Source organism: Vulpes lagopus, chromosome 6 (genome assembly GCF_018345385.1).
Source record: "Vulpes lagopus strain Blue_001 chromosome 6, ASM1834538v1, whole genome shotgun sequence".
Lineage (NCBI taxonomy): Eukaryota > Metazoa > Chordata > Mammalia > Carnivora > Canidae > Vulpes > Vulpes lagopus.
Genome location: NC_054829.1, coordinates 1,549,678 through 1,565,816, shown reverse-complemented (window position 1 = coordinate 1,565,816; position 16,139 = coordinate 1,549,678). Strand labels below are relative to the sequence as shown.

General features: G+C 67.1%; 1 protein-coding gene across 4 annotated transcripts in view; it reads left to right on the top strand.

Moving 5' to 3' along the window:
- KIF26A (kinesin family member 26A) overlaps window positions 1-16,139 on the top strand; it is a 38,370-nt gene that overhangs the window by 14,524 nt on the left and 7,707 nt on the right. For all 4 annotated transcript variants that reach the window (XM_041759468.1, XM_041759472.1, XM_041759471.1 and 1 more), the window contains exons 4-7: window positions 4,823-5,013; window positions 11,257-11,446; window positions 15,285-15,497; window positions 15,982-16,075. In XM_041759468.1, coding sequence (XP_041615402.1) covers window positions 4,823-5,013; window positions 11,257-11,446; window positions 15,285-15,497; window positions 15,982-16,075 — 688 coding nt within the window. The remainder of the gene's footprint in view (window positions 1-4,822; window positions 5,014-11,256; window positions 11,447-15,284; window positions 15,498-15,981; window positions 16,076-16,139) is intronic.

Here is a 16,139-nt window from a genome sequence, read left to right as displayed (position 1 = left end):
CCTTTGAGGAGATCCTGCCCTTGCTGGGAGCCGGACCCTGTGACCCATTGCTGGGGCCGGTCCTCCAGAGGGTACTCTGTCCTTGGGGCCCCCTGGCCCTTGGCAGCTTGGGCATTGGGTGCGCAGAGGCTCGGGCAAGAGCTTCGGGCCTTGAACTAGCCTCCTGTTGGTGTGAAGCTACCTCCTGGGTGTGGTCTTGCTGCTCTCAGTCCTCCTTTATTGAGTCTTGGGGTGAAGGCACGAAGAGGGCGGCCAGCCCCCACCACGCATGCCCCATGTCTCCGGGGCGGAGAGCTGGGCTGCCCGGGAGGAATGTGGTGGGGAGGCAGCTCAGGAGAGCTTGGTGGCTTCCTGGAGGAAGTGGCCTTGAGCTGGGCCCAGACGGAAGCGTCAGAGATGGCAGGCCCAGCACCAGGGGTGGTGGGCCAGTGGGAGGGGGGCACCGGCAGTAGCCAGGGGGCTCCTTGCCCGGGGAGGGAGCCCAGTGCGTGCCTTGCCGGGGCCTCAGTGCCAGGCAGAGGAGGGTCCTTCACTGAGAGTGCCCAGAGGTAGAGGAGGGGCAGGAGCGACCGCGGAGCGAGCGGGGTGGGTGCAGCTGGCGTTGACAGGCTTTCTGCCTCCGTGGCCCGGGGGGCGGGGGGCCGCTGGCCTCCTGCCGGGCAGCCCCGCCAGCAGCCAGCACGTTGTAAAACGCGGGCATTTAAGGCTCCCTCTCGGTTTTATGTGCACATTGATTGCGTGCGGGGTGGGTGGGAATGGATTTATAATTAGACAACGGTCCTGGCGATCAATGGGGAGATTATTAGAAGCATAAATAGAACTTTAGGATTCAGATGAGGTAATTTCCCCGGAACCAGGGCATCGATCGCTCGAAGCGGCTCTGGAATGTTAAACTATCGGGAGGAAATGCTTCTGGGGGGACATGCTGCGAGTGGCCAGGACAGCCTGTCAGCCGCCCCGGGGCCTGGCTGTTTGCAGCAGCCGGGAGGGCTGGGCCTGTCGCCTTCTGTTCCGGTGCATGAAGAGCAAGAGGATGGTGGCAGGGATGGTCATTGGGGAACGGGGGACCCCAGGCTCTGAGGCCCGGAACGTTCTGGGTGCTGTTGCCGGGAGCCTGCCCCGTGGTCCTGCCGGGGTCAAGTCATGGCCTGGCCGTCAGGAGAGCCCTGTATCCAGGTGGAGCAGCCCGCAGCCCGCCACGGCTGTAATCAAGACTGAAGCAGCCCGCTGCCCTCGTCTGGGAGCACGGAGCTCGGCCCTTTCTGGCTCTTTCCACCGCCTGGGTGTCCAGCGATGCTACCTGGTGTGGGACCCACCTGGCGGCAGACAGTCTGGCGGACAGCTGCTTTTCAGACCGTCAGGTGGAGGATGGAGGTGCCTATGAGGCCAGGCACTGGCCTGTCGCTACCCTGGCTGCCCCGAGATGCTGGGTGATGGCCGTGGGGTCAGGCCGTGGACTGCAGCCTGTCTCCCCCACGCTGACAGAGCTCAGGGGTCAGTGGTGCTGCTGCCAGGCCAGCGGGGTCTGTGCAAACCTTCCTGCATCCTGCACACACCTTAGAGCCTGGGGCTCGTAGTCCAGGGAGGAGAACCCAGCGCCGAGGGCTCCAGGCTGGCCCGTGGGTGGGAGGATGGAGGGCTTCCTGGTGGAGGTGCCACACACCTCTTGATGCGCACAACAGCAGGTGAGGTCGCTTGGGTGGAGGCCTGGGAGCAGGTTGTGCGGCACCAGCTTGTCAGTGTTGCTGACCTCTGGGCCAGCCTGCTTGCCTCCTCGTCCCTGTGATCCCCCGTGGGGTCTCTGGTAGATGCCCACCCATCCTCAGGGATGTGGCCGCGGTGGCAGGGGGTGGAGGGTTCTGGCCTGCCTCTCGGACCCGGCCCATTGCTGGTGCCCTCCCTCTGGGCCTCAGTTTGCCCCCCGGCCCCATGGAATGGACTTTGGGCCACGAGACTGCTTCTGTGACGGGAGCTTCGAGGGGCAGGTGGGTGCCCGCCCAGGCTCTGTGCCCAGCACACTCCCAGCAAGCAGTGCCACTGTGCCCGCGCTGGGCGAGCTGTGTGCATGCTCCCGTTCTGGCTGCCCCTGGCCCGGGCCGCCCCCACCCTGTGGCTGGAAGTAGCCCCCGGGAGGTATTCATCCCGAGGGCCTGGCCGACCCTGTCCTTCACGAGCCAGAACGTTCCGGGCCTTGGCGTTCGGGCCCAGAGGCTTCCTCAGGAGGGTTCCTGTGGCGTTTCCCAAACCGTGCTCCTCGGAACCCGGCGCCCCGCGGTGGGCCCGCCCTGGGGCCCCTTGGTGCTGGCTGGTGCTGGGCTCTGAGCTTCGGCGCGGGGGGCCCTCGGGACGGTGCGGCGCCCCTCGCCCTCCTCTCTCCCCCTCGTGCTTCTCTCTCGTTGCTGCTCTGGTGCCTCCACCTCCTTTTGTTTGCCCCTCCTGCCCCCCCCCCCCCCCCCGCCCTGTCCAGCTTCTTTGGGCGGGCCCGGGTTCTGCTTTGGCGGGAGTCGGCGGTGGCCGTCCGGGTGGCCGGAGCCGTGTCTCGGCAGCTCGTGGGACGGTGGAGCCGAGGCGCGTGCGGGACTCCTGAGACAGGTCAGTGCGGGCGGCCTGCGCCCTCGCCGGCTGGTGCTGGAATGTTCTGGCCCGAGGCGGACAGGCTGCCTGCGACGCTGGGCTGCCCGGGCTCGGCGGGAGCGGACGGCGCGGTGGCTCGGCCCCCTCGGTGACCCCGGCGCCCCGCCGGCCAGGACACCTCGCTGAACAGCCACCGGGCCTGGGCCCCACGGCAGAGCCGCCGGGGGCTGGACGGAGCCGGGGCAGGCACTGGGTGGGCACGGGGCGGGCACGGGGCAGGCGGCCCCGCGGTCCGTGTCGCTGGGACCAGCTTACTTAGGGCCCTTGGCCGCCGCGCTCTGCTCCAGCGAGGTGCACCTGTCCCGGGGGCTCGTCGTGCATCGAGCGGTGCAGAAGGAATTCACTCTGGAGGCCGGGGACGATTGTGTATCACGTGTGTGTGGGACGGGAGTGTGGGGACAGGCGTGGCCGGGCCGTCGGGGTCCTTAGGGCCGGCGCTCTGCGTGATTTACACATTTGCCTTGAGCTTCCGCAGCCACCTGGAGAGGAAGCAGCTTCTTGTTGCCTGGGTCGAGGCCTGGCTGACCCTCCTTCTGGAATGTTCCCTGTGAGCTGGGGCCCCCTGTGTCCTGGCACCCCCATTTCCCTCAGGCATAGGGGTCGCCTCCCAGCCAAGGGCTTGGTCTGGCTTGTGTCTGCGCCCCTGCCAGGCTGTGCACTCCTGGACGACAGCTCTGTGGGGCACCTACTATGTGCCAGGCGGGCTGTTAGCCCAAGGATGTGCAGGGGACCAGTGTGTGTGGTAGGGCCCCCAGGGTCTCCCTGATTCCTGACACAGGTCAGGTGCCCGTGAAAGCTGGTGGCCTGAGAAGCCCTGATGCTGAGCGTGGCCCCGTTACTCTGGGGGTGGGGTGCAGGGAGCTCTGGACAGAGTGAGAGGGGCCGAGGCGAAGTCAGAGGGCTGGAGAGGCCAGGGCCCCTGGGGCAGGTGCAGGGAGTGGCCTGGGGGAGAGGGCTGGCTGGGCCGGGTTCTGACGGATGCATAGGAGTTCGTGCCCTGTAGGCAGACAAGGCAGGTGCAGGGTGTGCTGGGTGAGGGCCTGAGCTGTTTCAGGTTCACCCTTCTCTGCTGCTGACCTGTCCCTCAAAGCCTTGGGGAGCGGCCAGGGCCCCAGTGGCTGGGGCGGGGGTGGCGTGTGGTTTCCATCCAGCTAAAAGTTTGGGGCTCTCTGCAACCTTCCTCTGCAGACCTGGTTTTACTGTGTCCCAGGAGGGGTTTGGAAGCCGGTGCCGACCACGGGCTGGGCAGGGGGAGACCCTCCGCCGTGGTGGGGAATGCTGCCCTCAGGTGGCAGGACCTGCTTCAGAACGTGCCTCCTGGGGCGCGTGGGGGCTTATTCTGCTGCCCCGGCCTTGTCACTTGGGAGACCCTGAGGACATTGGACCCTCCAGGATGTGACTGTCGCCCGGGCTCCTCACCCTCAGGGTCGCCAGGCAGGCCCGTGTCCTGTCAGCATGAGGACCGCGGGCCTCCCAGGTCGGGCCCAGTGGATGCACTTCCTGGGGCCCAGGCGAGGTGCCCGGGGAGCCCGGGGGGCCCTCGGGGGCGTGGGTGGGGCGGGGGGGGCCCAGGCTGAGGCAGCCGCTTCCCTCCACTGCCAGGGGCCGCGCGCACCCCGTCTGGGGCCGGGTCTGGCCTGGGGCCTGGGGTCCAGCGCCCGACAAGCCACATAAATGTGATATACGGTGGTCGGATCTCAAGTTTGCTGGCGCCGTCTCAGGGATCATTCAATTACATTTGTGCTTCATTACGAGGCTGTCTCCCCTTCTAGAATTTATTTTAGCTAATTAGTTGGAAATGCCAGACTAGTATTTCGGATGCCGGGGACGTCATACATTATCATACATGGGGCAATTAGCGCCTGTGACAAATATTTATTGTGGCTTCTCCTCTGATCATGCCTCTGGGCGCTCCAGGTGGGTGACCTGGGGCTGAGCGGGTGGGGACCCCCGGCCATCTGTCTTGACCACTGTGCTCACGACATTTCTGGAACTTGCTACGGGAGAGGCTGGAAAGTCTGGTCCCCCCGGGGGGGGCGTCTGTGTCCTCCTCCCCGTGTGGGCCGCGCTGCGTCAGCAGGGTCCCCCGCGTGCAGGCCCCCCGGGAGCGTGCTGGGCAGGCTGGGGTGTGCTGGGCGGCCTCCGCAGCACCGGTCTGGGTCTCACGCGGGCTCCCTCCTCCCCCCAGGCTGAAGCGGCAGTGGCTGCCGTGGCGGTGGCAGACACGGTCCGGGACGGCCCCCCCACCTTGAGCTCGGACGGCGTGTCAAAGGCGTGGGGCCACGGCGGGGTCTGCACGACAGCGCTGGTCACCCCGGCCCCGGGCACCCCAGCGGGCGGCTCCACGGGCCCGTCTGCTGCAGCCTCCTTCTTCATTAGGTACGTCCTCCCGGGGCCCTCGGCGGGGCGGCGGGCATGCACCGTGGGCGGGGGACCTCGATCCCGGCCCCTGTGGCCTGCGGACGGGGAGTGGCGGGGTTCCAAGCCAGTCCCTGCCCCTTCGGAGCCGCGTAACCACAGGTGAGTCGTACGCCCCGTCTGTGCCTCCGGGTAGTGTACTGAGGGTGCTGCGGGGCGCAGCGAGTCCCCGTCTGTGAAGCACCCAGCGCTGCAGGCCCAGCCCAGGAGGTGCAGCCCCGGGGGCCCTGGGGCCTGCGCTGGGCCTGTGCGCTGGGGCTGCGGACAGCAGGTGGCCTCAGGCTTCAGTGGGGGGCTGGGGGGGGCCGGGCCTGGGGCTTCAGGGAGGGTCCTGGAGTGATGGAGGACGTTGGGATGGACTAGGGAGGGTGTCCCGGGGGGCAGACCCCACCCACGGCCCTCCCCTCCCCGGGTGGGGGGGCATTGACTGCCGCTAGAGGCGGCTCCACGGTCAGCCGGGCACCCAGGGGTCCTGTCCCCGCCTGAGTGCCGGCGTGGGGATGTGCCTGGAGCCCCGGGTTTGCCCCCTCCAGGTTGTCGGGTGCCAGGCCCCAGGTCCCGGGGACGTGGGCTGCGGTAGCTGGAGGGTGTGGGAGCCCGGGGCTCTCCCTGCCCCCGCCCCTGGGGAGCTGTTCCTTGCCAGGCCCTGGGGGGCTGCTGAGGGGAGGCGGCGCTTTCATCCCGCGGGAGGCCTGTGGGTTACCGGGTGTGATGGTGGTAATGAACGGTAATGGCAGGCCCAGCCGCGGGTCACTGTCCCATTAGCAGCCCTGGCGGGCACCGATAAGCTCAGCCATGAATCACGCGGGAGCCTTATCGGCGCGGCTGGGGACCTAACTGCTGAGTGGGGGCGCCGAGGCGGGCAGGTGGGGGCCCTGCGCAGTGGCCCTGGAGTCCCCGTGGGGGCCACGGGAGGGGCGGGCCGGGCGGGGGCAGGTCCCTGCCTGGTCCGCCTCCGTGGGAGGCCGCGTGTCGTGGCCCAGCCCGCCCGGCCCCCCACGCTGGCAGGAGGGTCCCGGGCCCTGAGAGAAGGTCCCCTCCGGGGGCCACGCTGCCTCATTAGTAACCCCGTGGCCTGCAGAGCAGGTGCCGGCTGCCTTTTGTCTCCCCCGAGCAAGGCTGCCGCTGACCTTGGGAAGTTACCATAGAAACAAGTGCTGGGGACAGCGGGAGGCAAGTTTTCCGACGGGGAGGGGGAGGGGGAGGGGAGGCGGCGCGCGCTGCCTGCTGCCATTACTTCCAGCCCGTCGCGTCGGTCGGTCGCCGTTGGCCACGCTGGATCCCAGCAGCTTCCTCAAGGCTCCTGGGCCCGCTGCGAGGGGGCGGCGTCTGGCGGGGAACGTCGTTCCGAGCTCGTGCTTGACCCGGTCTGGTCGGAGACCGGCTGCTCTGGGGCTGCAGGGCCCTAGGCCACTGGGAGGGATGGGAGCGCCCTCTTGTTGAGAGTGGGGTTTGGTGGGGGGCTGTGGCTCAGAGACAGGAGGGCCCCCGAGAGACGAGAGGAGGAGCTGCTGGATCCCGCGGTGGGGGGGGGGAGCTCCGGCATGTGCGTCCCGAGGTGAGGTTCCCAGGGGACACGAACATGCCAGTCGTGGTCGTCGGGGTCAGGGATCTGGCTGCGGTGACCTCGGTCCCTCTTGGCAGCCCCGCACTGCTGGGCCCCCATTGGGCAGATCTGGGGGCTCTCGGGGCCTGCGGCTGGCAGTTCCCTGCTGGGTGGATGCAGGGCGAGTGGGGCGTGCCGGGACCACCAGCCTCTTCCCCGCCCAGTTAGGAAACCCTGGGTGGCCTTGCCCAACACCCACACCCCGGAGACCCTCGAATAGGTCAAGGCTTTGCCATCAAGGCCACCTGCCTGTGAGACCACCTTCTGGTTTGGCAGAGGCACTTTCTCTTTGTAAAAAGACAAACTATTCCCTGAGGGGCGTTGGAGGGGCCCATCCCCCAGCCACTCGCTTACTCATCCATTCACTCGCCTGCGCACCCGCTCCTCCCTGCACCTGCTCACCCGTCACCCGAGCACCCGCTCACCCACTCCTCCTTGTGCCCATTCACTTACTCATTCACCCGCTCACTCATTCATCCATCTACTCATTCATCCTCTCACCTGTGCACCCCCCACCTGCACACCCGCTCCTCTATGCACCCGCTCACCCCCTCACCCAAGCACCCACTCTCCCAGGCACCCCCTCACCCGTGCTCCTGCTTACCCGTGCACCTGCTCCTCTATGCACCCGCTCACCCCCTCACCCAAGCACCCACTCTCCCAGGCACCCCCTCACCCGTGCTCCTGCTTACCCGTGCACCTGCTCCTCTATGCACCCGCTCACCCCCTCACCCCCTCACCCAAGCACCCACTCACTCACTTCTCCTTGTGCCCATTCACTTACTCATTCACTCACCCGCCCACTCATTCATCCATCTACTCATTCATTCTCTCACCTGTGCCCCCCCCAGCTGCTCACCCCCTCACCTGAGCACCTGCTCACCCCCTCACCCAAGCACCCACTCTCCCACGCACTCCCTCACCCATGCACCTGCTTATCTGTGCACCCGCTCCTCTCTGCTCACCATCACCTGAGCACCCGCTCACCCACTCCTCCTTGTGCCCATTCACTTATTCATTCACTCACCCGCTCACTCATTCGTCCATCTACTCATTCCTTCTCTCACCTGTGCACCCCCCCACCTGCACACCCCCTCACCTGAGCAGCCACTCACCCATGCACCTACTTACCCGTGCATCTGCTCCTCTGTGCACCTGCTTACACCCTCACCGGAGCACCTGCGCACCCCCTCTCTATGCATGTGCACGCCCCTGCACCTGCTGACCTGTGCACCCGCTGACCTCGGCACCTGCTGACCCACGCGGCCATGCACTCACTCACACACCCGTGCTTAGCCATGTCAGGGTGTCCTGAGCTTCTCATGTTGCCTTGGGCTTGGCAAACACGTGCCCTACCGAGACCCACCTGGTGGAGGGACACAGCCTCCTGAACTCGTCTCAGGACAGGGACTGGCTCCTGTAGTAGCAAGAGGCAGAGGCTCCGTGGAAGCCCGGCTTGGGCAGTTTTCCTGGGAGAGGGTCTTCTGAGGGGTGCAGTTGCTTCTTGTCCAGCCTTCTCTTCAGAGCCAGGCCACTCACTCCCCTGCCTGTCCCGGCTTCCACCACTCCTCACCCCTGCAGGTCCCACCCTGGGCCCCCACCTCCAGCAGTGCCGTGGGCATTCCTGGGCCTGATTGTGGTGCCCGTGCATTCTCCTGGCCTCCGTGAGGCCCGGCACCACCTCCCCTTGCTCTCTGCACCTTCACTGGTCAGAAACCAGGTCAGGCCCCCAGATCCCCCACCCTGCTCCCACTCAGGCCGTAGGGACTGGGGTGCAGCCACTGGGTTGTCCCAATTAACAGGAGCCTACGTTTCATCAAAGGAGACAGTGTCCGTGCTGGGCTCTTGTTAATGCAGAGACATGCCTTTGAGTCATGCCTGGTGGGGTGAGCCTGTAAGAGCAGGACCTGGAGGGCCAGGCGGGCCAGGGCACAGCTCCTGGGCTCCCAGCCACTCGGGGCGGCTGACCACAGGGCTGGGGAGGGAGGAGGGGGTGCCCTGAGTTAGGTCCGACCACAGGGCGCAGACGCCTGGCCAATAATATCGCAGACTCCCAGGGCTGGTGGGACCTCAGAAAGTGCCAGGCCCAGCCTCTGTCCAGGCGTGACTGCAACATGTCCGATGGGGAAGGACACCTCCCCATGCTCCACTGCTAGGCCCCTGAGGGTGACGCAGGCGCGCCGAGGTCTGAGCTACAGACGTGAGAGGGTCACGGAGGGTGCAGAGCCATCTGTGCTCTTGTGTGTGAGCCACCGGGTGAAGCACTGCCCTCCGGTCGTGGCCTCTGAAGATTGGGGTTCCGACCTGACGTTGCTCTGGCCTCCCCAGCACCTTACCCATAAGCCACGGGCCTTCTCAGCCTCTCCTTCCCCTGGAGGCTTAGGGGTGTGGGTTCAGGATGCCTTTGCACCCCACAGCTTCAGGGGCCCAGGCTGACCCTGCTCGACCTAGGGAGGAGGGGCTGTCAGGGGTGGGCAGGCGTGCCTTGGCCATGGCCGTCTGCTGACCTGTCCCATCAGCTTGAGGGCCTGGCCGACGCCGTCCAGCGCTTGCCGGTGCTGCCCTTCCCGCAATCCTGGGAACCAGTCTACAGGTGAGGAACTGGATCCCCGGGGCCTCCTTGACCTTCGCAGGCTCAGCTTAGGTCCCCAGCCCCTCCCCGGCCTCCCGGCCTCCCAGCCCTGGGGGCAGCGCCAAGGAGGTGGGGTGGGGCTGCCTGCTGGGAGCCCCTCGAGTTAGGGACCGAGCTCCTCCCCACGGGGTGGTTGGCAGGAAGCCGTGGCGTAGCCCAGGGTGGTTGGGGTCCAGGACAGGCGTCCGAGGCCGGGCGGCGGGCAGGGCAGGGGGGCCCAGGCTCCCTGGTCCTCGCCCCTCGCAGCCCTGACTGCCCCCAGGGCCGGTCACACTGCCGTTGGGGTTGTGGCCGTGCCCTGCTTTCCTACAGTCTCTCTGGCTCCCACTCCTCCTGCGCCAGGCCATGCCGGCAGCCTGCTTTCTGCCCTGCTCTGCTGGCAGACGGGGCCGGGGGTCTTGGGTCTTTTCCTTGCAGGGGGTTTTGAGGTTTACAAGCATGTGGGCTCGGGCAGGCATCGGGCTAATGTTGGCTTGTGGCTGACTCCGGGCCCCCTGCGCCCCCAGTCGCTTGGGCTCCTCCCGGGCAGCCCGTGGGCTCGCTCCCCGGACCCCGCCCCGCCCCGCCCGGGCGCACACCGGCGCCGGCCCCCGCTCTGTGAGCTCCGCCACGCGTCGTAGATTACTGTCATTTCCCGCCTTGACACCTCGCTAGGAGGAAAGCCGTCCCCGGGGTCTCTTAAAAGACAACTCCTATTAGAGATGAGTGGGGTTAAGCAAGACGCTGGCGGTAGACCAGCCGCGGGCCAGGCTGCCCCGTGTGGGCAGGCCCTTCTGTGGGCGACCTTCGGGGCGGGGCTCTGGGGGGAGCGCGGGCACCGCAGGGCGCTGGGCACGGCCGCAAATGGGCGTCGGCGGGCGCTTCAGGCCGGGCTCAGACCACATCCCGGGGTACCCCTCTGACCGGCCCCCCCCCCGTGAAGGGGGTGATCGAGGCCAGGCCATCTGGGCAGATGCAGACCGAGGCCCAGCGCGTGCTCCTTCACATCTGTGCCACCCGGTGTCACCTTGCTGGAGGCGTGGGGTGGGTGCTGTGCAGCCCCGGTGGCCCCCAGGAGCGGGGTGGAGGTTCTGGGGGCTGGGGCTGTGGGAAAATGTGCAGGACGGCCATGGGGGCCGCTGTGGGGAGACCCTGGTGGGAGGGTCAGCGTGAGCCAAGGCCTGGGAGTGTGGTGGGCCCTCGGCGTGCAGTGTGCACGTGTGTGCGCGTGCAGGTGCCCCGGGAGTCCGGAACAGCGGTTCTCCAACGTGCCTCGGAAGCCTCTCCAGGGTTGGGACCACAGAGTCCGGGCAGACGGTGGGTCTGTATGTTCTGGGGACGCCGAGCCGTTGGCAGGACCACATCTCGCAGGGCCCCAGTGCCAGGCCGAGGACGGTGGTGAAGGCGGGAGGGAGGTCGGGGGGGTTGCTGGAGGCGCCTCCCTGGGCCGAGTGGCCTTGGAGGCTGGGGCGGCAGGGGCAGCGTGTCCGGTGGGATCGGAGGCCGTGGTGAGGGCGTGGGGTGAGGGCGGCGGGAGGCTCTGGGGGCCCCAGTGGTCACAGCAACACCAGGCTTTATTGAGCTCCTCCTGTATGCTGGCAGCGGCCTGGGTGCCCTGCACGCCTCAGCTGGTCGGGGCTGCACGCAAGGCCTGTGCAGGTCATGCCACCCCATGTTAGCGGTGGGGATACCGAGGCACAGAGACTGAGTCAGCGTGCCCGGGTCACACAGCCTGTGAGCGGCCGACCCCAGCACGCCCCAGCCTGCCCCCCACCCCGAGGCAGCTGCTGGGTTGGGGACCCAGGGCAGATGGAGGTTGGTGAGAAGAGGGCGCACTGAGGCTGGGCAAGAGGAGGGGTGTCTGTGGCCTGGCCTGGCGAGGATGGGACACAGGACACAGCAACCCCAGTCCTGGGGCCCCTCCTGGGCCGGGCAGGTGGCAAGGACAGCGCCGAGTGCCCCCAGCCCCCTCTCCTCCCCTCCCCAGGGCTGCCCAGAAGCTCAGCCTGGCCTCCAAGCGCAAGAAACCTCATCCGCCGCCGGCCCCTGCCACCCGCAGTGCCTCCCCCTACCCCACGGACTTCAGCGGGGTCCTGCAGCTGTGGCCGCCTCCCGCGCCCCCCTGCCTGCTCAGGGCCGCCTCCAAGGTCAAGGACAACCCCGGCAGTGTTGGAAAGGTAGGCCCACTCCTGCTTTGGAGGTGACCCTGGGGGCTGGGGGTGGGGGGATGACGCCGGGGGTCTGAGGAGTTGCTGGGAGGGGGTGCAGGAGATGGAAGGATCGTTGTCCTTCTCCCAGGTTGGACAAGGTGGGGTACAGACAAGGAGACAAGGAGACAAGGAGGTCCAGGCACACCTTGGTGGCTTGGAGACTGTGGTGGGGCTTCGGGAATGGGTGGGAGTCCCTGGGACACAAGCTGGTCTCAGTGGGGGCGCCCACTCAGCTGGGTCTTCCTGGGACTGCAGGTTGGGGTCTGCCCGCAGGGACCCCACAGATGTAGGCATGCCACCCCGAGGTGGGGCTCCAGGGCGGGGATGGGACCCCTCCAGGCTAATGTATGGTCAACTGGTTCAGGTGGAGAAACTGAGGCGCAGAGCGGGGAAGGGCCTCGCCTGGTTTCGCCGCAGGCCGGCTGGCCCCCCGCTCTTGTGGCCCTTTGCCGAGAGTGGGTTTCTGTTGGGGCCCATGTGGTTTGCTCGTAGCTGCACCCTGGCCCTACTCGGGGTCCTGCGTGCGTGGGATCGGTGTGAGCACGTCAGTGAGGCGGACGGTTTGTGCCCACGGAGGTGGGGAGGCCAAGCAGTCACTCAGCTCTGGGGTGAGGACAGGACCTGACCCCGAGTGTCTTCCCCACTGTCTGCCCGCACTGCTGCCGGCTGGCGCTCCCAGGTGCCTCCCTGAGGGTGGTTGGGTGGACCCCCCACCGCCCGCCTGGGCTCTTGGTCCAGCCTCACCAGCGCCCAGAGGCTCACCCCCTGCAGAGGTGGCTGGCTGGGCTCCATGCTTACCCGGGCACGGTCCCCCCACCCCACCTGGGGGCATGCCTCAGGGGGCTTCGGGTCCAGTGACAGGATCTGCAGGGGGTCTGAGGTGCTCACAGGGTACCGTGCCCCAGGCCTGAGCCAAGCTCAAGATCCTGCCTCGGGGTCCCTGGGAGCCTGCTCGAGTCGGGGGAGCTCAGCCCCGCCGGCCTGTGGGTGTGCAAGCGCCAGGGCCATGGCGGGACACTGAGCTGGGCAGGCAGAGAGCCCCGGGGCCTGGCCCTGCCCGTGGCCTGCTCACTTGGCCCGTCTGCACCGCCTGGGCTCCTCTGTCTGCAAGCGGGGTGCGTGGGGGTGGGCCTCGTGTCTCAGGCACAGAGCCAAGTATTCTGGGGCGGGGGGGGGGGGGGGGCTCCTCCCTTTTCTCTGTGGTAGACTCCTCCCTGTCCCCCCCTCATCCCCGTCCCTCCACCCCCTCCCCCGGGGAGCCCTGGCCACCAGTCCCCCCACTGCGCACCTCCCGTGCCCCCTCCCCGGCTCCCTGGGTGTGATTTGCTCGAACGTCACAGTCAGAAATGCCTCCTGAAAGGCGTCTCACATTGTCACAGAGAAGTTGGATCGCGCTCGGTTCCTGACATTAATGCGCTACTTAAGATAATTCATCATCGCTCCCGTATTAAGAGACCGAGGAGCGCCTTCCTGGGTGCGGGGCGCCCCTCCCCCTCGCGCTGGGCCACCCTGCAGGAGGGGAAGCCCTTTTTTATGCAAAACGTGTTTTTCCCCTACCTGGCAGCCATTCAGGGGGCTTTGTGGTCGCTGAACATTTAGGGGGGAGACTCTACTGCCCCGGCCTTGTGCAAAGACCCTGTTGTTTCGGGGCTGCGATGACAGGATCCTTGCAGACAATGGCCTGTGCCTTCCACAAGGACGAGGACGGGGGCGACGGCGGGCTGTGGGCCGCTCTGTCCCCGCCCCGCGGGCCGTGGGTCCCTGGGGGCCCATTACTGTGGCCGGCTCCCACCCCGGGGGCACCTCCTGCCCCCGCAAGAGCCCAGGCCCAGGGCCCCCCCAGGAATCCCCTCCAATCTGCACAACCCAGGTGACTCCTGAAGTGGCCAGGAGTTCACGCTGAAAAGGAAAGAAAAAAATTGCCAGAAATTACTGGGAAGTGCACATTTTCGTCTGCCTGGCAGCGGCATCTGGAAACGAAATAGTTCTGTCTGCCGGTGTCGTGGGGGAATAAAAGAATCGATTCTCGCCGGGCGGAGCCGGGTTCGGGTGTGCGGAGGAGAAGGGTTTCTTCCCGCCGCCCCCCTGAGAACGCACCCTCCTTCCCGGAGCCGGTTTGCGTGTCAATTTGCCGCGTGCCCAAGGGGAGAGGGTGGGCCTCGGTGCGCCACCCACGGTAAACCAATTTTGCGGCGTTCTGTATCTGTCACTTACAATTAAATCCGTGAAAAATATTGGCTCTGAAATGAGTCTGGTAATTTGATTTACGCTGTGGTGGAGAAATCGAAGACCTCATCGGGGAGTGGAAGGTGGCGTCCTTCGGCAGAAAGTGGAGTCCAGGGCCCTCCCCGGAGGGACCCTGGTTCCCCGGGGGGCTCACCCCGGTCGGGAGGCGCCCCTGCGGCCGTGCACGGGCTGCGGTTTGGGGTGCTGGTTCTCCCCGAAGGCTCTGGGGTGTCTGCTGTGACGCTTGCTCTGGGCTCCTGTGCCTAGGTCCCGGGTCCCCTCCCCTCTGGGCCTCTGTTCCCTAGGGTGCCTGTCTCCTGTGGAACCCAGCCCAGGGCAGGGGTGGAGGATGGGGGCACGCTTTTGTGTCTGTTTCTGTGTTTTAGGGTCACACGGAACAGAGGCTGCTTGGTGACCTGCCAGCTAAGGCAGGGTCCTGCCCCCCGCCCCGCCCCAGCCCCTTTTGGGCAGAATCGAGCTTTCCCTGGGGGGCATCCACATCCTGCTGGCCCGGGATCCTGCCCGTACCTGGGGTTTAAGTGGGGCTTCCCAGCACCGGGCCCCCAGCTTCTCCCCCAGGCCGTCCGCGCCTCTGCCTCTGCTCCTCCTGCCCAGTTCGTGGTGGACGCAGGTGTGCTCAGGGCCCCTGAGCGGCTTGGGGGCTGGGAGCTGGCAGGGGGGTGCTGCTGGGAGGCCCAGAGGCCGCCGACTTGGGGGTTGGGCTGCCCTGTGGGAGCAGCTGGGGTGAATGCTCTGCCCTGTGGGCCCGGCCCCAGGCCTGAGCCCGCTTTCCTTGCTGCTGCACTTGGCCGCTTCCCGAGCCAGGCTGAGGGGCGGCCGGGCTTCCAGGTAGCACCTTCCTTCCCGCAGCGGAGCACCCTGGGACCAGGCCCTGTTGGGGGGAGTGTGGGCCATGCACCTTCCCCTCCACGCACGGGGTCTTTGGCCTGTTTTGCTTGCTCCGCGGCCTCCCCTTTGCCCTCTGCCCTCATTTTGGGATTTGAGGAGACCCAGTTTCCAGCTGTATGACCTGGAGAGACATGGACCTGTCAGCATGTTTCCTCCTCCTTAAGCCCAGGGGGGCCTGGGCGGGGGGGCTCCCAGGGAAGTTAGCAGAGCTGCGGACTGCAAGGGGTTGATTCTGGTCCCAAAGGCCACATGCCTTGGGGTTGAGCTCACTTAGCTTCTGGCTCTGCCTCGGGGTCAGCGACGGGGTGTGGAGGAGCCGCAAGTCAAGGGCGGGTGGGGTGCACCCGGGTGTCACCCCACACTGCATCCCTGTGTGCGCGGGGGCGCCCAGAGCCTGCTCCCCCTGCAGGCTCCCCCGTCCGGGCCCCTGCGCCTCCTCGCCTGCTGACTGCCCACACCAGGCTAGCGTCCCTGCCGTGAGCCCTGCTTTGTGCCTGCGGGATCCGCTCCAGCCCGAGCTGGGGTGAAGCACCCACATTCCTGCGGAGGGGATCCCCGTGCCAGGGCCTGGCCTGCTGTCTCAACTCGCGCGAGCTCTCCTGCCCTGTAATTAGCGGCCGCTGGGCGGGCAGGCGGCTGCTCAGATGCCCGCTCCGCCCGCCTCCTCCAGGTGAAGGTCATGCTGCGGATCTGGCCGGCGCAGGGGGCCCAGCACTCGGCCGAGTCCACGTCCTTCCTGAAGGTGGACCCACGCAAGAAGCAGGTGACCCTGTACGACCCGGCCGCCGGGCCCCCGGGCAGCTCGGGCCCCCGACGGCCAGCCTCTGCTGCGGCTCCTAAGATGTTTGCCTTCGACGCCGTCTTCCCGCAGGACTCGGAGCAGGTGAGGGGGTGCGGGCATCCCGAGGGGGGTGCAGGCCTGTGCTTGCTTCTGGTGCCCAGTGAGGAGCAGGAGGCAGGAGCGAGGCCAGGGGGGCCCAGGCCCAGCCTGTTGTGCTTTACGCTCCTCCTTGGCCCCGGCCCTGGGGGGTCAGGCCGTTTCCAGGGGAAGGGCCCGATTTTCGGTGAGCTCCAGGGAAGCTTTGTGGCGGGGCTTGTTGGCTGGGTGTCTGTGGGCACCTGGGGTGCGGTGCGCTCCGTGTCCCTGGTTGCCTCCACGTGGCGGCGTGGGCCGTGTGGCTGGCGGGCCGGTGCCGTGTGTGTTGTGTGTGTCTGCACGGTCTGTGCGCGTGGAGATCTGTGGATCCTGGGTCCCGTGTGTGCCAGCGTGGCCACCTTGTGAGCGGGGGGCACACGGGTGTGGGGGGAGGCCAGGTGTTGGCCCCTTGACCCTGGCGCCTGCCCGGTGCCTTGTGGCCCTCTCCCAGGCGGAGGTCTGCTCGGGGACAGTGGCTGACGTGCTCCAGTCGGTGGTCAGTGGGGCTGATGGCTGCATTTTGTCCTTTGGCCACACGAGCCTCGGTGAGCATCCTGCACCATCCCCTCTCGGCCATCTCTGGGCTCATTTCGCCATCGGGAAGGGGGT